General features: G+C 44.5%; 1 protein-coding gene across 3 annotated transcripts in view; it reads left to right on the top strand.

Annotated features, from left to right (window-relative positions):
• The window catches only part of ABCA1 (ATP binding cassette subfamily A member 1), a 100,323-nt gene that overhangs the window by 65,195 nt on the left and 14,122 nt on the right, over positions 1-21,006 (top strand). For 2 of the 3 annotated variants that reach the window (XM_068176207.1, XM_068176208.1), the window contains exons 9-30: positions 4,241-4,481; positions 5,059-5,198; positions 5,438-5,554; positions 7,762-7,950; positions 8,750-8,955; positions 9,049-9,225; positions 9,832-10,054; positions 10,412-10,633; positions 11,228-11,432; positions 11,951-12,064; positions 12,527-12,698; positions 13,217-13,348; positions 13,838-13,977; positions 15,015-15,152; positions 15,693-15,913; positions 16,343-16,415; positions 16,922-17,124; positions 18,098-18,146; positions 18,825-18,938; positions 19,262-19,413; positions 19,883-20,007; positions 20,380-20,478. In XM_068176207.1, coding sequence (XP_068032308.1) covers positions 4,241-4,481; positions 5,059-5,198; positions 5,438-5,554; positions 7,762-7,950; positions 8,750-8,955; positions 9,049-9,225; positions 9,832-10,054; positions 10,412-10,633; positions 11,228-11,432; positions 11,951-12,064; positions 12,527-12,698; positions 13,217-13,348; positions 13,838-13,977; positions 15,015-15,152; positions 15,693-15,913; positions 16,343-16,415; positions 16,922-17,124; positions 18,098-18,146; positions 18,825-18,938; positions 19,262-19,413; positions 19,883-20,007; positions 20,380-20,478 — 3,452 coding nt within the window. The remainder of the gene's footprint in view (positions 1-4,240; positions 4,482-5,058; positions 5,199-5,437; positions 5,555-7,761; positions 7,951-8,749; positions 8,956-9,048; positions 9,226-9,831; positions 10,055-10,411; positions 10,634-11,227; positions 11,433-11,950; positions 12,065-12,526; positions 12,699-13,216; positions 13,349-13,837; positions 13,978-15,014; positions 15,153-15,692; positions 15,914-16,342; positions 16,416-16,921; positions 17,125-18,097; positions 18,147-18,824; positions 18,939-19,261; positions 19,414-19,882; positions 20,008-20,379; positions 20,479-21,006) is intronic. The other variant, XM_068176209.1, reaches the window with a different exon arrangement.

Below are 21,006 nucleotides of genomic sequence, written 5' to 3'. Positions count from 1 at the left end.
TATGCACTTCGCAACCTCTTGGCACTTCAAGTTACAAATACCGTAACAGGAATTAGGACATTTTCGGTAGTGTTTTGTCTTCTCAGCAGTGGCACAATGGTTGGGCTTGCAGTACATCTGCTGCCAGGTAGTGCCTTGCAAACTACATTTTGAGGCTTTCCTTTCTATTTTTTCCCATCCGGTTGCCTATCCACATCAGGGCTATTAATTGGTTATATCTGCTGGGTTTCATGTGCAGTGAGGGGTATGGCATGTGGAAAAGGTGCTGTGGCTGTTACAATTTAAATTAGTAGCAGTTGGCTACTGTTTCCTCTTTATCTATCTTGCTTTTTGGGCCAGAGATGGTTTTCCAGTCTTGTGGGGCACTCAGCACAATGACATCACAACACTAAAAAAACGTCAATTTGCACAGTCAAATTGACATTCTAGAGACTGCAAGTATTTGTTTTTGCGGGTGAAATGTTGGATTAAGAAAAAAAGCCCTGCGTACCTAAGTTTGAATCAGAAGTCCAAATCTGGGGGGTAGGGGATGGGTATTGAGCCAGAAACTTACCCTAGTTTTTTTGTCTGGCCCTTTGAAGTGCTGCTATTAGTCAAAAACATTCTCTCCCTGGAGCAGAAATCACAACCATCTAAGCTAAACAGTGCCGCCACCTCCATCTAAGCTAAACAATGCCTCCGCCTCCTCCTCCCTTGCATCAGAGCTAGAGAGCTTTGCGCCGTGAACGGCAGTAACCTCTGGGAGAATGCACAAGAACGGGTCACTCCAGGTTAGCGTGTGCCTCACTCCCACGGAGAGGCAGCTGCCGGGAGCCTGTGCCGTGCCAGCCAACAATTCCTGGCATGCACCCCTCCCCAAGTCCTACAACCTGCTGTGTAGTTCCCTTCACACTGAAATTAAAACGATTCCAGGATCAGCTTCAGTTAGGACCATGGAAGAGCTTTTGCTGCTAGCAGGGAGGCTGCCCTTCAGAGTTTGACTACAGCTGTTTCCTGTTACGTCATTTAAGCTTGGCTTTTCTTCTTGTCTGGGATAAAAATAATGGAAACCACGTGATACTCAGTTTGCTGATGTGGCCGAAAATGTCCCAGGGTAATGTGCCTTTTGCTTGGCAGCTGTTTTGGGCATGACTACCTTTTATTCTGCCCTGCTGTGCAAACAAAGGCAGCATTTTGCTCTGTGTACAGCATGAGCTGCTCCAGATGGCTTGACCGAAAGTTACTTCTTATTGTCTGTCAGGCGGATTTCTGTGTGAAAAGAAGGGACTTGCTCCCTTGTTTCAAAGGGCAGCAGCTTGAGGGGGTGGAGAGAACTATTGTTTGTGCCATGTCTAGGAGCCTTTCTAGCAGGGACTTTCAATTAGAAAATGGTCTGAACAAAATATTTGTCTCGGAGTATGGGGATTGATTGAATCTGTGTCCTTGGACTCTTTAAATCAACTTCTAGGAGGGTAGATTAAACACCAAGAACAAGGACAACTATTTAGATACACTTAGAGAGCCAGGTCTGATGTCTGGAAGAAGAAATAGCTTAATAACCCTTCACATTTGACATATATGCTTCCAGAGGTGTAAAAAGATCAGGTCTGCATGTAAATTGCTAAGATGCTGGTGCCAAAGATGAAACAAAGTTCCTTGCTCAAGCTGTTTCAAAATAATTTGTAGAAAGCTGTATGCAAATGCAATCCCTCTTTAAGATGGTTAGTACTTCAAATGTTCGTGGGAATTATATTCATTTCCTGTTTAAGTACCTTTGCTTATCATGTTAGGGAGTTTATGGTACTTTAGCTGAAGCAGCTGCCTTTTTGCTGACCAAAAATGAGCTATTTTAGCTAAGATACCAAAAACTCCCTGAGGCATCCCTTTGAATTGCACACTCAAATTGTCACACCTGAAATGCAGCCTTGGCCTTTTGGGTGAGGAATCATCAAATCCAAACATCTGCATGAACTTATATAACAAACAAAACTGGCTTTGTGACAGTTTTCATTCATGTTCCATGATGCTGGTAGGTCTTGTAGGTCACCCTGAGCCTGAAGCGAGGTTGATTGGCACCAGGCTGCAGGCAAAGGCACCAGTGAGTAGCAAGGAAATGAAAGTACACTCGAATCAGTCAGTCTGGACATTTGTACTCAGACTTCTGCTGTTCTCACAGCTGTCTTCCATTATATCAGTGTGTCATGTGCTCTTAGGCATCTGAAAATAGAGGCTCCTTGTGTAGGTGACACGTAGTAGCTGTTGTTTAGCATCAAGAATTTTTCTCCAGATGTTGACACATCTAAAGCATGCACAAATGGGTCAGGTTTACCTCCCACTGTAAGGCCAAAGAGTCTTGAGTGTGCTTTCCTTGGGTGAACTTCGATTGGCTGTTCCAGCACACTGGTGCTTTCAGCATTGTTGCTGGCTGGCTTTACCAGCTGTCTTTAGACTTTGATTATCTGCATTTATTTAAACAAAGGTGATAGACCAATGCACTGTGAGCAAAAGTGGCAGATGGTCTTTGACTCTCTTATTGTCTCTAAAAATAGGGCAGTTGGAGCACAGCATTTGAAGTTGTTTCTGAGATGCAGTTGATGAGCAGTTACAAATAGGTGTCTCAGCAGTATTGCTAACCCTATTAAGTGCACGTGCCTGTTCTGGACATCACAGTAAGAACATCCAAGTTAATGTCACCTGGTATTTCAGTAGAAGTCAAGAAATCAGATAAAATTCTAGAAAACACTTAAAAAGGGCTAAAGAACCAGCTGTAGCATTTTACCATGATACGATACAAAACCCTTTGATATGGAACACAGATCTAGGTTCTTGTTCTCTGAAAAGGGATAGCATAATTGGAATAAAGTTCAGAGAAGGCCAGTTAGGACATTTAGAAGTATAATGGCTTTCACAAAAGGAACAAGGGAACAGGCTGAGACTGTTCAGCTTGCAAAAGAGATGAGTTAGGGATGTGACAAAGACCTACAGAGTTGAGTGGCACATGAAGAAGAGATAGGGATTGAATGCTCACTGTCTCTTGCAGTAAAAACAAAAAACAAAATCACATGACACTAAATGGAGCTAACCACAGCCAGATAAGGAGAGAGAGGTTCTTTCCTGTGATATTGGATATTAAATACTTGTGGATGTTTTAAATTCTAGGAGTTTACCATGGAAGAAAGTCATTGAGGGTTAGGGCTGAAAATATATGGAAGCTGGAAGGTTACTTAGAGGAAGTATCCTGGATTCTTGCCTTTTTTCTTCTTAACATCCACTTATTGTCACCATCAAAGAGGTGATGTTCTGACATCTCAAGATAGGGGTCTGAAAGCACTACATTCCAGTATAGAACGAAACCAGTGCTCATGCAGGTGGGTTGCCTTTCCTTTTGTGGTGAGCTTGGCCATGCCCAAATATGGCAGCATTAATGCAGTGAGTATCTCAGGCTGAGGGCAGGGTGCTTTTGTTCATGACACATTGCAGGCATATTGTCTGGCTTATGCCACTCAGATGAGTGTGGAGGTACTAATTGTTCTGGCTGGTTGAGTGTTGTCACCTCAGGCCTGATGTTAGGTCAGCTGGCCAGCAGAAGGCTCCTTGCTGTGACTGGCTGTGTGCTAAGCTTATGCTGTGATTCGGACTCCTGGCTGCAGCAGGGCTTGTTTTCAAGGATATTCTGGGAATGCTGTTGACAATGGGGCAAGGAGTTTCTGGGGCAGGAATAAGGGATGCCAATCTGGGAGGTCAAACTGGCTGCCTGCTCTAAATCAGTGGAGGTTTGGTGGAATTGTGCCAGGTGACACTGCTGTGGCCTGTGGCTCATCCAGTTTGTGACCCATGAGCTGCAGTCACTTGGTGTTGCTCCTTTAATTCCTATTCTGACTCGATGTACCCCACCCCACCTGTCCTTGTGAGGGTACTCCACTGGAATGTAAGCCATTGTGCAACCAGGGGGACAAGCAGTTCCTATGTTAGAAGGCAGGGAGGCCGGGAACCACCCACAGCACTAGAGTAGAAAACTCAAGAGTAAAGAACTTGGCAAGGATACATTCCAAATACTTGCACAGAAGAGACTTCATTCTACAGTCTTCCATTGTGGTGGTGGGGAAATGTTTTCTCTGGTTCTCACCCTTGATGTTGTGTTCAAGGGGATTCTCATCTGTTGAAAAATCTGTTCTGTGGTTTGAAGGTGCATAGAAAGAACTCCTTTTACTAATCCTGTTCGTTATTTGCTTCCATTCTTTTCTCTGCCCTTCCCCTCCAGCTGCTGAGCATGAAGAGCTGGAGTGACATGAGGCAAGAGGTGATGTTCCTGACCAATGTGAATGCCTCAAACTCCTCTACACAGATCTATCAGGCTGTGTCACGCATCGTGTGCGGCCATCCTGAAGGCGGAGGGCTCAAAATTAAATCCCTCAACTGGTATGAGGATAACAATTACAAAGCGCTGTTTGGAGGCAACAGCACTGAAGATGATGTGATTAACTTCTATGATAACTCCACAAGTAAGTGTAACAATGGCACGGTCTGAGGTCCTATCTACTTCATGCTTGTCATTGCTAGTGTTTTCCAAACTTCCACAGATGAAAGTAGGTGGTCCTGAGGGACATACTCACTGCTGTTTCAGAAAGGCATACAATATATTGTCCTGCATATGCCCTTAAGGCCAATAAGTTATCAACTTGCAGAGTCTCCCAAGGACCTGCTACCCACCTACTGTGTAGAGTACACAGAAACCTGTGCAGTGGACGTGCTTTAGTGGGAGAGGGAGCACAGTCACATGCAGCCTCTGGAAATCTGACCATTTTGGACAGATTTTGTTTGTGCCATGCATTGGGTTTGTGGGAGTGTTGCAGAACTAGTACTGTGGCTTAGTGTTGGAGGCTACCTGGTTGCTTCTTGTTCACTGGTCAGACTGTGCAGGCTTGGGCTAAAAGGGGCTTTTTCTGGAGCTTTGCAGTAAAGGAGGGGGTTTGTGTCTGAAAAAATGCTTTGCTTTGAGCTTTGAATGTTCTGGAAGCTTTATGCCTTCTGCAGTTGTCACTGTGCTGTTCAGCTGCTCACCTTTGTGCTTTTCTTCAGCACCCTACTGCAATGAGCTAATGAAGAACCTGGAATCCAGCCCGCTTTCCAGGATTATCTGGAGGGCTTTAAAACCCTTGCTGATTGGGAAGATCTTGTTCACTCCAGATACGCCAGCTGTAAGGAAGGTCATGTCTGAGGTAACTCTAGCCCTGTCCTCTGATAATGTAGCATTAGCTATGTCCTCTGGCTGTGCAGCTGATCCTCTCTAGTTAAATTGGACCCAAACACAAACCTAGGAAGGATTGCCTGCAAAAGCACAGCCTCCCTAATCTCTCACATCCCATGCACTTACTGTTGAACGCTCAATACACCCTCTCAGCTCATGATGGGCCTCTACCAGCTTTTGGAAATAACCTTCCTCTCCTCTTTGTGACAGGTGAACAGGACATTCCAGGAGCTGGGTGTGTTTCGTGACCTCGGGGGAATGTGGGAGGAGATAAGCCCAAAGATTTGGACATTTATGGAGAGTAGTCAGGAAATGGATCTCATTCGGGTCAGTATGCTTGTCCTTGCCAGAACCACTGCTGTTGTTTTTTTGCAATAATGATGAAGTATTTATTTTAAATGATGCTTCAGTGCTGAATTGGGCAGATAAATATTATGGATGGGACCCCTTCTTGAAAGAGATCTTGATTGTACTGAAGTTGCATTATGCTTGGCATTCCTTCTTTCACATAACAGTCTCCTGCAAACAGGAGCAGTGCACATTTAACACCCTGTTCCAATCTGTCTCTGGTGGAAAATGTAATGTTTTGTCTGCAGTGTTGCCCTAATGTGTCATGAGCACGTCACCTAGGTTCCTCAGGTGCAGCTCTGGGGGGTGGATCTTTGCAACCTGTGCCGATGTCTTTGGAAGCACAGTGATGTAAAACTAGCATGAAGAAACAGAGGGACCACTGTAAAGTCGTTTTTCCAGCTGTCTCTGCAACACAGTTGGTTGGGTATCTCAGTGCACCTTCTTGTGTACAGAGACTTCTGCAGGTTGTATAAACCTTGAAATTCATTCCTGTTCTACCACAGTGTAATGCTCTGCTGAATGATCTGTGACCTGGCCTGTTGTACTTCTTCATCAACATGACATACTAGAGCGCCAGAGACAGTTGAACAGATCTTTACAAAGCTCAGGCAGAAAGTTGAGGTCCAAAACACTGATTTGCAGTGATGTCCTCTGAAAACTGAATGTTGCGCCTTTTTTTTTTTAGTTCTATTGAGCCCTTGGCTTTTATGGTTTTATATTTTATGTTGCATGTTAACATTGTTGACTCTGGTAGTTAATTATTGATCTTCCCATCAATCTGGTCTTTTCTGTACTAGTGTAGTAACAGCAATCCCTTTGTTGTCACCTGTTGACATTCACACAAGCAGGATTTCTTCATTGTCAGTGCCTTGGCAGCTCCCAGGGAGCATCCCCTTCCGTTGCCATGTTCCTGGGTTGACTGGCCGTTACCTCTCAGCTTTCTGGGTTGTACAATCTGTTTGGCGTATTTCTTCCTGCTGAGGGAAAGTGCTTTACTTGCCCATCTCTGCCACTTCTAGCTTGATGCTAATGCGCCTGTGAACTTCAGGAAGAGCAGCATATGCCCCTAGGGTTAAGGAGCTTTAATGCTGGACTTAAACAAGATGAGACTGAGCCATTTCCCTGCACACATGGTAGCAGACGTTAACCATGGAGACCAAATGAGAAGAGCGCACAGCACATCCAATTCTTGTGTGCTTGGATTTCCTTTTTGTATGCTTTCCTTTGCTAGCTTGGTCTGTTCTGTTTTTCCAGTTTGCAGAGTTGTTTTTGTAACTGTATGACCCACTAGTTTTTGGTTTGCTGGTAACAGCAGAGTATGGGGAAGCTCTTTACCTCTCTTTGATTTTGTTGTGGCAAAAAATCCACTTCCTGTTCTTAATCATAAGGATTTTTGCAGTTTTCTCTCCTGTGAAGGTTTTTCATTTTATCTCCCTGACTTCAGTTCAACTATATAATTTACAATTACAGTTACCTTTCTGCCTGGCCTTACATCGTCTGCCCAGTGGATTGGTTTCTGCTTCAGTGTATTTGTACTAGGCATTGTGCATACAGTAGCTTGTCCTCAGAAAGCTAGCAGTTAAACCAGCTGAAGAAAGCACTGTCCCAGACAGGAGGACAGAGGCAGGACATCATGGCTGTACAGGGCTGCTTCAGCTAGCCCTGGTGGCACAAAAGCAAAATGCAAAAATCACCTGGCCTCTGGTGGTGGTATTTCTGCTCAGCACAGTGACTGTTGAGCCTTCAGCCATGCCTCAATCACTCTCCATCCCAGCCAGAAGGTGAGATTTTTCTGGGAGAAGTGAGCAGAGCTAGGCACCCAGTATTGGGCAAATGCATTTCTGCTGAGCTAGCATCTCCCTCTTCCCTGGTTTGCATGTGTGAGGTGCAGAGCTGTACATGGCTCTCTGCTGCCCTCTCCTTGGGAGAGGGGTGGCAGGACATGGAGGCAGACAGCCAGCCTGCAAAGCACACCAATATGGTGTAGCTGTACCGAGGGAGGCACATCCCTCTCAAAGGGAAGATGAGGGGAAGAACTGTGCTGATCCTCTCAGTATGACAGAGGGCCTCTACCTGCACCTTTTAAACAGCTGTTTTCCTTGTACTGCTCGTCTTCGTTATGAGAGAGGAATCTAACATTACTTCTCACAACTATTTCTTCTTTGAAAACAAAACACCTGCAGACGTTGCTGAAAGGCAAAGCCCTCTGGGACCTGCACTTGCCAGCTTCCAACTGGACAGTGGAGGATGTTGCCCGTTTCCTGTCAAACAGTCCAGAGGAATTTGAGACAGAAAATGGCTCTGTGTACACCTGGGTGGATGCCTTCAATGAGACAGACCGGGCTATCCAGACCATCTCCCGCTTCATGGAGGTGAGATCCTGTTAGTATAGGCAAGGCACTGGGGGAGGGCAGCAGCTTGATCTCCACTCATGCAGTTGGGTGTTCTGAACAGGGAAGATAGATGTTCCTCCATCCATTTTTTGGATACAACCAGGATGCAGGAATCTAACTGTAGGCCTTGTTTTTGAAGTTTTTGCTTTTGTCACTGTGTGTGGTTTCCTGCCCTTCTGTTACTGACTGAAATCTGCTGCTGTCTCCAGCAGTGTAGCAGCTCGTACTTCAGTCTGGGGTTTAGCTGGGGGCTGTGGTGAAGCTATCAGCTGCTTTAAACTGAAGGAACAAAATTAGTTCTACTTTTTGCCTCATCAGCTTGGGAGATGAGTGCAAACAGAAACAGGCCATGGCTTGTTAAGGGCCTGATCCAAAACCTTCAGGTCGCTTGACTGATGTTTAGAGGCTTTGAATCAGACTTGATTTATTGATAGCAGACAAAATAAGACTATTTTTGGAAACTGAAACTTGGATGAGATCCTGTAGGTAATACAGCAGTGCTAGCTAACCTCTTGTACAGAAATTGCCTTTGCTGGGGTATTTCTCAGTGATATATGTTTGACTGGTAGGTGACTGTCAAGCAGGAAGCAATGACTACTCTTGCAGCTTGCTGGGCTATAACAAACCATTGCAAAATAGTCTGATGCTGTTGTCTTTTTCTTGGGCGTGACATTACTGTTGGAGTGTTGTCTTCTTTCCCTCCACCCCACAACTAAACAACGTACATTATGATTTGGCAGTGTATCCCATAAATGCTTCCAATTCTATCTCTGTCTAGTGTGTCAACTTGGACAAACTGGAGCCTGTGCCCACAGAAGTCCGGCTCATTAACAAATCCTTGGAACTTCTGGATGAAAGGAGGTTCTGGGCTGGCATAGTCTTCACTGAAATAGTTCCTGACAGCACAGACCTTCCTCAACACGTGAAATACAAGATACGCATGGATATTGATAATGTGGAAAGGACCAACAAGATCAAGGATGGGTGAGCCCTGAAATCCTGCCTTATGATCAATTTCTTACAAAGGATGGAGGTGAGGAGGATTTCTGACGGAAAGGTCTTGTTCCCTTGGTGCAGGTACTGGGATCCTGGTCCCCGTGCTGACCCCTTTGAGGACATGCGCTATGTCTGGGGAGGCTTTGTCTACCTGCAGGATGTGGTAGAACAGGCCATCATCAGGGTTCAGACAGGCACAGAGAAGAAGACAGGAGTTTATGTGCAGCAGATGCCCTACCCATGTTACGTGGATGACATGTATGTATGCAAGCTGCTTCAAAAACTCCCAGGAGGAGGAGCTTGGGAGGCATGGGCTTTTGTCACTCCTCAGGCACAGTTTTTGTCCCCATTATCAGTGAGGAGGCAATCTCCATAGTGTTCTCAATCCCTAGAATTAGGGCACCCACATAGAGGATTTATAATAGTAATGACTTGCAGAGTCCTGCCTAGGAGAGGAACTGTGAGTACTGGAGTTGAACATACACAGTACCTTCCTGAGGTGTGACCATATCCTCACACCTGATGCACGCAAAAATAGCACTGGGAAAAATCAGATAGATAGGCACAGGAGAGGGGAAAGAGGGCAATTGAGAGCAGTTCCCAGGCAAGGCAGCTCTTTGCACCCACTCTACCGCTAAGTGACAATTGCAGCTCCAGCTCCCACTCCTAACTGGTGATATGCTCTAAACCCATCCACCTCACCTCATGGTGAGACAAGGATCCTGTGGCAGTCTTTGCACATCAGCTGCTTTGTGCAGTGAAGCCTTAGCTGTCACCATGCTCTGCTAGCCCTTGAAGTGGTATCTGAAGTTGCAGTAATGTTTCTCACCCGGTCCTCCTGGCCTCTTTCCTTCATTTTCTCAGATTTCTGCGTGTCATGAGCCGTTCCATGCCTCTCTTCATGACACTAGCTTGGATCTACTCAGTGGCTGTGATAATTAAGGGCATTGTGTATGAGAAGGAAGCCCGGCTGAAAGAAACAATGAGGATTATGGGACTTGACAATGGCATCCTTTGGTTAAGCTGGTTCATTAGCAGCCTTGTCCCTCTCCTGATGAGTGCAGGACTGCTGGTGCTGATCCTGAAGGTGAGTTGCCTGGTTTGGCCTGTGGCAGCAGACCCTAGAGCCTTTAGAGCCTGCTAAGCAGTGGTCTGCATTGACACACTGGGGAGGAGTTTGTGGGTGTGTGTTGTTGACCAGTTGCTTTTTGGGAACAAGATTTTGGAACAACAGGACTGTGTGGCTGAAAACAGCAGGAGGGAATGTTGTAGATTCAGTTCTCTTTAAAAGATGGCTCTGCTACTGCCTCACTTCCGGGAAGGCTGTTGTGCAAATTGCAGGAAGCCTTGCCTCCCCTGAGCAGCAGCTCTGCAGAGCTGCCTGTAACAGAGGTACCTTGGAGAGTCCTTTCAAAACCTTATACACTTACTGTTCTCTTGCCAGATGGGGAATCTGCTGCCTTACAGTGATCCTAGTGTGGTATTCATTTTCCTCTCAATCTTTGGCGTTGTGACCATCCTCCAGTGCTTCCTCATCAGCACCGTGTTCTCCAGGGCCAACCTGGCAGCTGCCTGTGGGGGCATTGTCTACTTCACGCTCTACCTGCCTTATGTGCTGTGTGTTGCCTGGCAGGACCACATCAGCTTCTCACTCAAGATTTTTGCAGTGAGTTTTGATGAAACTTTCCTGGGCACTGGGTCACCACCAGTAGGGCACTCAACACCTGGACACTGTTAGAAGGGGGGAAGGGGCAATGGGAGATTAATTTTCAGTGTAAGAGTCTATCAGGGCTGGGCTTGATAAAGAGGTTTCCTGAACCTGGTAGAAGCTGCTGGGAGGGTTTTGTTGGTTTTGGTAGTGGGTAATGCAGCTGGACTAAGCTGCCTTGATCTCTGTATGCTGTGATACTGTACAACCAGATGTGCACACTGAAGGAACCACCTGCCTTTCCTCTGCACAGCACTTCTTACCTGTCCAGAGAAGGGTGACTTAGCAACCTGTTCCCTTGCAGGAAAATCCAAAGAGTAAGGGAAAGAAGATAGGGAAACAAACAATTCTGGGTGGAGGTCCAGTAGAGATTTCAGGCCTCTTGGAACCTAGACCAAATCTGCCACTCTGTATCTGCAAATACAGTGATAGTCTGTTGAACTTGGACTTTTCATATGGACAACATCCCTTATTCTTGTGCTACAACTGAGATGACTAGTTGGAGAGTAGATGTAAAAAAACTCAGTGTATGTTCATGCCTCCCATTTTCAGAGCCTGCTGTCTCCAGTAGCCTTTGGTTTTGGTTGTGAGTACTTTGCACTGTTTGAGGAGCAGGGAGTTGGTGTTCAGTGGGACAACTTCTTTGAGAGCCCATTGGAAGAAGATGGCTTTAGCATCACCACATCAGCCATCATGATGATGTTTGATACCTTCCTGTATGGAGTCATGACCTGGTACATTGAATCTGTCTTCCCAGGTGAGGTGTTCTTCTGAGGGAAAATCGTATCTTAAGGCTTTTAAATCAATCCCTTCACCCTTTTCACTTGGTAGGGTGGGTGCAAATTTTTGCCCATTTTTAAGCAGAGCTATATAAAGGTCATGGAGCAAAACCAGCATCAGAGCAAAGTTGTTGCTTGCTGTTAGTAGTGAATGTTGCCCAGCACAGAAGCATGACCCCATTTTGGGCTGATCTAGCTCCAGAAGCTTTGCTGTACTTCACTTTTTCCCTCTTCTAAAGTTCACAGTGCTGCAAGAGAGGAGTTGAGTATCAGTACCGCATGTGCTATTATGTACCTTTCAGCACAGGGTTTTTAACCCTAAAGTGAAGTTAGATATCTCTTACCCAGAGTCTGTCAGTGTCTTCATATAGAAATATTTCTCCTTCGTCCTCATCTGGAGGCTTACTGTAGGTGAAGTACTTCCCTTCTTGTCCTGAAAGCTAATTAAAGAAAAGGGACAGATGCACTCAGGCTCATGTAATGCTTTTGTTTTTAGGCCAGTATGGGATTCCCAGACCCTGGTACTTTCCTTTCACAAGGTCATATTGGTTCGGGGAGGAACCTCAGGGCAGGCAGCAACCCCATCTTGACCAGACGGGATCTTCAGAAGGTAAGTGCTGGACACAGAGCTTTTCTGAAGTGAAGTGTTAAGGTCTGCCTTTTTCTGAAATGAGAGTCCAAGGACAGCAGGAGCACTACTGGCATGGAAGGTGAAATTGGTCACCCTTTTGTTGTCACACTTTGGGTATGCTGATCAGGTGAGTGCATCCAGGTAAACCCAAAGTACTTTGCCCATCTGAGTGCAGCTGGGTACTCCAGGCTCATGCAGTTGAGAAGTCCTTGTATTTTTGCTGAACCTGATAAAACAGGAGATCTCCAGCTCCTATATTAGCCCAGGAGAGAGACAATAGCTAAATGATGACTTCTGTGGAAGATTCCTGTCTCTGAGGAAGAAAGTGGTCAGTTCTTCATAAGCTCCTTCACAGGCTTGGGGGAATGTGATGTCTATTAAAACTCCCATGAAATTTCTGTTCAAACCTATCATATTTCTCTGCTTTGTGTTTTCTTCCAGTCTGCAAGGAAGAAGAGCCGGTGCATCTGAGTCTTGGTGTTTCCATCCAGAACCTGGTCAAGGTTTACCGTGATGGCAAGAAAGTTGCTGTAGATGGTCTCACACTTAACTTTTATGAAGGACAAATCACCTCCTTTCTGGGACATAATGGAGCAGGGAAAACCACTACCATGTAAGAACAAAATAATGATTTAAGACAGTAGGGAAGTGACTGAATATGCAACTCCTATCCATATAGTAGAGGTAGCCATAGAACTGCAGTGTGCAAGCTGGTGCAGACTAGAGTGCCTCTGCTGATTTACTCTAGTTGTGGTGCTGCCTTACAGATGCAGGGGACTGGAGTCACAAGGGGTTCAGGTTGAGGCTGGGTCAAATGAATCCATAGGCAGCATTTTTTAGTGATGCCATGACGTGATTCTGACTTACCAGTGAAAGAAAGCAAGTTGGTACTGGAAGAACAAGAAGCTTTTAGAGGAAAAAAATCTTTCCTTCAAGCAGCCATGTGGGTGTTCTCTGATCACCAGTGGAGCTGATTTGTGTTTTCGTTTATTTAAAATCCATTAGTGAGATGTTTTTCAGATGTTTTTAATTTCTTGATATGGGATTCCCCAGGGTTTCCACCTACTCTTAATTCAGCCTTCCACTGTTTCCTGGTGTGGAACCTGCTGATCTATTCTATTTTTCTTTCAGGTCCATTTTGACTGGCTTGTTCCCCCCAACTTCGGGTACAGCCTTCATCCTGGGCAAAGATATTCGCTCTGAGCTTAGCATCATCAGGCAGAATCTGGGTGTATGTCCGCAACACAATGTGCTGTTTGACTTGTGAGTATCATCTGAGAGACACAGGACTGGTGCTACCCAACAGATGTTTGGTTCTCTAGGATACAGCAGTGGGCATCGGCTTTACAGTTCTTTTTCTGTGTGTGCATGGTGCGAGACAGTGGAGTGGTGTGGGATTGGTGCAGGAACATTCTGTTTATTAGCACATTCCTAAGTGCCTGAGAATGATCAGCAAGAGCTTACACTTTCATCTTTCACGTACCAAGTGTTTCCCCGGTGCCTAGTGATTTGGGTTGTTTGTGGTACAGTCAAGCACCCTTAAAAAAGGATTACTTACATGGGTGCTGAATAGAGCCACACCCTGAAGTGAGGCCGAAACTGAGTGCACCCAGTCTGTGGCTCCTTCCTGAAACCTCAGCCTTAAAAGATGTTTTCCTGAGGAAACAGAAATGCCTACAGTAATGCTAATAAAAGGGACGAATCCCAGTATGGTGCTTTCAACTCTGCCCTGAGGTTGCATTTGTTCCCTAGGCTGACTGTGGAGGAGCACATCTGGTTCTATGCTCGGCTCAAAGGGCTGCCGGAAAAGAAGGTGAAAGAGGAGATGGAGCAGATGGCAACAGATGTTGGTTTGCCTCACAAACTGAAAGCTAGGACAAACAAGCTCTCTGGTAGGTTCAGATCTTCTACATTTCTCAGCCTCAGAAGCAACCATTGGCTTTTGCAGAGGCTGTGTTATAGACCTTGATGGGCTCCTGCAATTATATATAGACTACTATAAAATTAAGCATTTAAGGAAGTCAGTTATTTATTAAGTATCAAATCAGTGTATCTTAGCAAACATCACAGTCTTGCACAGTCTCAAGCTATCTAATGGCCATAACAAGTCTCTCACTTTCTCAGAGTATTTTGTATTTTTTCCATCATGGCACAGTTCAGCTGCATTTGCTGTGTGTTGTCCAAAGCTTACTAATATATTTGGGTGTTAGGAGTTTAGGTGAGAGTGGCTCGGACCACAGTCTACAAGTCTCTTGCTGTTTGTGCACCATACATGCATTCCTTATGCTGACTTCTGCCCCTTCAGTTGGTGTCCTGGAGTGCCCTTCTTTGTTCAGTAGGGGCAGAATTCCTGTGTCAGTCTGTACCAGCTACTAGAGGGACTGACATGCCTTTGTCTTACTCAATTATCAGTACAGACTGCACATTTGACTTTGGGGAGGGAAAGCAGATGACCACAGTTGACTTTAGTATTGAGGAATGCAATGTAATTCCTTGGTTTTGCCTCTGGAACACTTCCATGGAAGGGGAATCTCATGGGGACTTCTTTCTGCAGCTCAAGCTCTGGAGACCTGTGTTCCAGATGCCCAAATATGCTTAGGCCTCCAAGCTGGCGATTTGCTACCCCTGGTGCTGGGACAGTATAATTCAGTTAAGAAAGGGCATGTAAGTTGTGGTTCCCTGCAGTAGGAGGAGAGTTAGACTCCACTGAGGAAAGACTATCCCCTTCGATGAATTATCTGCTGTCCAGAAAGTGGTGGGACCCTGAAAGCCTGAAACAGCAGCAGTACTTGCTCTCCTCAGTACTCTCCTCCTGCTTTCTTTCAGAGAGCTTATTCCATATAAGAGAGCTTATTACCATACTGCAATTATTGCTGTTCCACTCATCTCTGCATCAGCCTGAACACCTCTTTCTTCTTGTGGCTGACAGGTGGCATGCAGAGGAAGCTCTCTGTTGCCTTAGCTTTTGTCGGTGGCTCCAAGGTTGTCATTCTGGATGAGCCTACAGCTGGGGTGGATCCTTATTCTCGCAGAGGAATATGGGAACTGCTTCTGAAGTATCGGCAAGGTAAGTCATCTTCTTCTCTACTCTTAATAAATGTATTGTGGAAGGCAAAAGAAAGTCAATCTGATTCTTGACTGTTCTCGAAATACCACTGTGTCTTTGCAAAATTTGTTGCCTGCACCAAGGAATGAACAAAGACCATGCAGGACAAGGAGGCTCAGATCTCTCGTCTGTATATCTTTCTCCTCCTATTCATGTCAGAATTCATTAACAAACTTTTTTACTAGGTTATGACGGAGGGCAGGTAAAGTCAGAAAATCACCCTTAGTTTTCAGCAGCGTCCTGTTCTGCTTCATGCAACTAGCCTTGCAGACATGAAATTAAACCTGCATTTGCTAAGCATGACAAGAGCCAGCAGACAGTGGGGAGAATAAACCCATGACAGCAGTTGTGAATCTTCTCCATACTCCTTGTTCAAAGGAGCCAAAATTGTGGCATCAACCTCCCATCCAACTTAATGGCAAGATGCAGATGATTGTGGCTCTGGCATGGGAGCACAGGTTTGTTTGACTTAGCAGCCACGCCTTCCTTGCTCTCTTCCAGGTCGCACTATCATTCTCTCCACGCACCACATGGATGAGGCAGACATTCTGGGGGACCGGATTGCCATCATTTCTCATGGCAAGCTCTGCTGTGTTGGATCTTCTCTCTTCCTGAAGAACCAGCTGGGAACAGGCTATTATTTGACCCTGGTCAAAAAGGATGTAGATTCTTCTCTGAGCTCCTGCCGAAACAGCAGCAGCACAGTTTCCTATCTGAAAAAGGTACAGCTGGCCTTTTCTGTACATGTTTATTCTTTCTTCATGAAATCTTAGGCTTTTTGGAAGCAGCAGCTGAGATTTTCTATGGTAGAATGCCTCAAAAGAAAATCCCTTGTTCTTTGAAAGAAGTGTTACTTGTCCAGTGGGTACTGTGCCAATCCATGTCTAGTTAAACTGTTGTGTGAGACATACATCCCCGTTAGTTTTTTTCAGTGCTGGTGGTCTCAAGCTGATCAGAGAGATCCAAAATAAGTGAAGTATACTTTTGTAACACCCACTTCTATACCTGTGATCTTACTTCTGTTTTAGCCCTTTGCAGTGCTATGTCACCATCTGCAGCATCTAGTTGGATTTACTTAGTATGTAGTATCTGGTGGGCCCCATTTTGAATAAACAGCAGGAAATAATGTTTGTCTTCTCTTTTGTGACCAGGATGATAGTGTCTCCCAGAGCAGCTCTGATGCTGGCCTTGGCAGTGACCATGAAAGTGACACATTGACAATAGGTGAGGAAAAAAATTTAAGATTGAATCCTAGTTGACATTGCTCTGTAGCTTGCCTTGGACAGCTGCCTTATTCTTGTTGCTCCTAGGTAGCTACAGTCTTGGGGAAATTATTAAATTCACAGTGATGGTATTTTAAATATTGGAATGCATTTCTTGAGTGAGCCATTTTGAATTCAAGCTGTTCTGAGATATAATAAGCAAATATTACGTAGTTGTGTGACCTGTTAGCAATATATAATGTTGGTGAGCTGTACATCAATGATTTATTTGCAGGTCTTCCAGTAGCATGTACAAGCTCTCCCAAGTTCTGCACATAAAAACTATAGTCAGGCTTTTATCCAGGCTTGTGTTAAAAAGAAATGACACTTCATGGAAATGAGTTTCTTTCCAGAGATGTCCTGTTTGTTCTTCTTTTCTTCTGGTAGGATTTTTAAGGCTGAGCTCTTTTTTCCACATAATGAGTGGTAACCAGAACAGAACTATCTTTTGCATTTGTTTTTTTCTAGATGTGTCTGCAATTTCAAATCTCATTACAAAACATGTTCCTGAAGCAAGACTGGTGGAGGACATAGGTCATGAATTAACCTATGTCTTGCCATACAAAGCTGCTAAAGAGGGAGCTTTTGTGGAGCTGTTCCATGAAATTGATGACCGCCTTTCTGATCTTGGCATTTCCAGCTATGGCATCTCAGAAACCACCCTGGAGGAGGTTAGTGAGCTGCTGATTCCTGTTTGTCTTAAACTAGGCAGAAGGAATCATGGCACAATTAAGAATGAGATGAAGCCTTATTGCTTCCTGTAAAAATTGACAGAACAGGCAGCTTTGCATTCCTCTCCAAAATGGATTGTCTTCTGCCCTGTGTAAGAGTGTGCTCATAGAGGTGTGCATTAAAAATTGAAATGTGGTACAGACAAGCAAGGACAGGTCATATGCGCTTTGCTGAGATATGGTTGGCCCCTGATTTGGCTGCTAATATCTGTGTTATTTTTAGGGATGCTTTGTGTTGCATTTAACTGAAAACACACATTTCAGTATTAAATACATACATTATGTAAACAATTTAGATATATGACCTTGTGAGGGATTTTTTTTATGGTTTCAGGGTTTGTTCCATGTGACTATGTTCCTTTGCCAAGTCTTTCTTTTTTATCACAGAAGTATCAAGCACATTATTTCTGTAGAATATTTATTTGTTTATTTTTAAAGAGTGATAAGGGAAACTGAAACAGCGGTGTTGTCACTTACTGAGGTTGCCCTCTAGGTCCTTAACAGCTTTGAAGACCTTGGTTGTTATCTGCAATTTGAAAACTGATTATTTCTGGTTTAGGAGAGTCCATGAGTCAAGTTCCATGAAGGTGCCTATTCAAGCAAGAGCTGTTAGACATGGGGAAATATGAGATTCACCAAGTTTAGTTACTAGGTCTGCTTCTGAGACACAGGAAAGAGCTCATGTTTGAGATGGCCTGAGAACTCATATTGGAAAGGGGGAACAGCTGGTAGCAGTCTGGCTCCCGGAAATGGGAGAGAAGCCACAAAGTCTGTATCTCCATCATGCAGAAGATAAACTCAGTATCCTCAGTTCTCTTGTAGCACCTGCCAGTCTTACATGGCATCTTCTGAAGCAGTACCTACAATATCTCTCCTCTTTTGATTTTCACTGAGACTTATCATTCCTTTTCAGATCTTCCTGAAAGTGGCTGATGATAGTGGTGTGGATGCAGAAACCTCAGGTGGGTGTAGTTATTCCCTACAGAAGTGACACATACCAAGGTATGACAGAGCCTGATTGAGACTGAACTGAAGTTCTTCTGTCCTAGTCCTTCTGTCCTAGCTGCGTTTAGTGTATTTAATGCATGCTTTTATGTGCTGTAAAGGTCAATTGACTCAGTTGGTAGCATATTTATGTTGTAATACTGAAGAGTTTCTATTGTTTGAATATATTGCAAATTACTTGACTGACACTGTTGTCTGCTCTGAAGAACTCCTGACACATCAGACCATAGCAGGGTCCAAATTACTTTCTCTTTCTGAGAGCAGATCACTGCACTAAGTGCTCAAAACAGCAAATTGCACTTGCAGTCACATGACTACATATGACTGTCCTGTGGACAGTGAGAGTTTTCTTACAAGGAGAGCAGCCTGCTCTCTGGGAGAAAAACCAGAAAGGTGTCAAGTGCACTAAAAGAAGTTTCTGGGACATCACAGAAAGTATAGTGCATAAAGCATGACCTATTGCAGAATTACAGTCTTGGTTTTGTTTTTACCTGCCCTAAAGTCATTCCTAAAATCAGCTCTTCAATTTGCAAATGGAAGACATGTAAAATGAAAATTATATTGCTTTGTTTTTTCTGGGGATGGCCGGAGATTGACTGAAGCAGTTCAGCTAACCATAACTGCATTATTTTCAGATGGTACATTGCCAGCCAGAAGGAACAGACGTGTGTTTGGAGACAGACAGAGCTGCCTTCGTCCGTTTACAGAAGATGATGCATTTGATCCTAATGACTCAGACATAGATCCAGGTATTGCTAGAGTTCAAGCCTCTTTTCTTTCTGTGTATGCTCTTTTGTATTATAAGTAACTGCAGATCTGATGGCTGAGTCTGCCAAAGGAGTGGTGTTTGCCTTTAGAAATAGTGAACAGTGCAGGATGCACAGCCTGCTCAATCCTTCCATTCAAAGCTCAGAGATAAGAAAATACATTCTTGTAAATTTCTGTTGTTATTGCTGCTGATTATGCTTTTTTTTTTTTGGTGAGTGAGAGTGGCTGCTCCAGCCATCACCTTGTGTCTTCAGCACAGAGAGCATGTCTGAACTTTTGAATGAGGGTCATTTCTTCTTGCTAGCAGAATCCAGAGAGACAGACCTTCTCAGTGGCATGGATGGGAAAGGCTCCTACCAAATGAAGGGCTGGAAGCTCACTCAGCAGCAGTTCATGGCTTTATTATGGAAGAGGATGCTCATTGCCAAGAGAAGCCGTAAGGGCTTTTTTGCCCAGGTGAGAGCTTCCAACATGAGTAAAGTCCCTCATCAGGGACAGCTCTGGACTGTGTATTGTAGTCTTGAGTTGATGGTGGGCTAATAACCTCAAGGGAATGCAGATAACCAAAATTAGCCTTCACTACGCATGGGGGCAGAAATGAAGCACTTGCCTGTGCAAGTGAAAGGATTTGCATGATTAACCATGCAATTACAGTACTCTTGCACAGCAGAATGTAATTTTGCCCTTGAGAACAGCATTTGCAGCTAAATCCTCTACAGCCTCCAACATGAGCAAAGTGAATTCCCTGATTGAATGTCAAGATAGATCTTGTATTGGTGTCTAGGACTGCTTTGGTGTAAATAGCAAAGGTATTCCTGGGAAGCTTTGAAAAAGTTTTGAACCGATAAGTGAATCATATGTAACTCCTGATGCCTCTGGAAACATTTGCTTATAAAAAAGACATGTTTTTTCCTTACACTTTCAGATTGTGCTGCCAGCTGTCTTTGTGTGTATTGCTCTCATGTTCAGCCTGATTGTTCCTCCTTTTGGGAAGTATCCCAGCCTGGAATTACAACCCTGGATGTATGATGAGCAGTACACTTTTATTAGGTATGTTTTTTGTGGCCCATAAATTATATTCTTTGTGAACTTTAGTTACTGAGTTCTTTAACAGGTTGTTTTGGGTTTTGTGCTTATCTCAGAAGCACATTTTAAAAGAGAGTTGTGGTGTTTTCTTCTTTGACCTTTAAATGCCAGCTCTAAGTACAGGCAAAGCCATATCCATTTCTGAATGGTGCTATGACTCTCCTAATAATACTGTTACAAAAACTTGGAATGTATGTGTGCTCTTAGGCCAAGCATTCTTCAAGGGCAAATCCCCACCCACATCCTTTCACTGTGCTATTGGACTTGCTCTGTTGCTTCTTTTGCTGTGTGCTTGTTACCACACTGACTGATAGTGTTTTTCTGCTGTTCCCATAGCAATGATGCTCCAGAAGATGCAGGCACTCACAAGCTTTTGGATGCCCTTCTTGATAAGCCAGGGTTTGGGACACGCTGTATGCAGGGACATTCCATCCCGTGAGTAGAACTCTGGTCTGGGAACAGGAAGCACATCCCTGGTAGCTCTAGCTGACTTTAGGAAATTACAGTAATGCATGGCCAGAGCAGGATTTAAGCCAAAAGAGTTGTGATTACATTCAGTTTTTCTGCTCAGAAGCTTTTTAAAAGTTGCCAGCCCTCAGTCTGGTGAGGAGGTTGAGGTTTGAGTGCAAGTCCTTGCTGGTAGAGATGGAAAGGAGAGAGCAAATGAATCAAGTTACTGTTTGGGCCTGAACATGGTAAAAAACCTATTTATGTTGCAGTATGTTGTTGACTGTAGCTATTCCCACTCCACAATCCTTTGTTTCCAGCTGCATTAGAAACCTGAGTTAACACCCCACAAACACTAGCAGAAGGAATGGAGAGCCAGACAGCATTTGTTGTTTCCTAACTCTGCCACCTGACTTGGTGCATGGCTTTGGGCAAGTCACTGAAGATCTAGTCTGAAAATGTAGAAGAGGTACACTCCAAGAGTCCAAGATGGTGTGTCCAGAAGATCTGCAGCTC

This window comes from Anomalospiza imberbis, chromosome Z, assembly GCF_031753505.1.
Source record: "Anomalospiza imberbis isolate Cuckoo-Finch-1a 21T00152 chromosome Z, ASM3175350v1, whole genome shotgun sequence".
Classification (NCBI taxonomy): domain Eukaryota; kingdom Metazoa; phylum Chordata; class Aves; order Passeriformes; family Viduidae; genus Anomalospiza; species Anomalospiza imberbis.
Note: the sequence above shows the minus strand (reverse complement) of the source record. Positions and strands in the feature narration are given on the sequence as shown.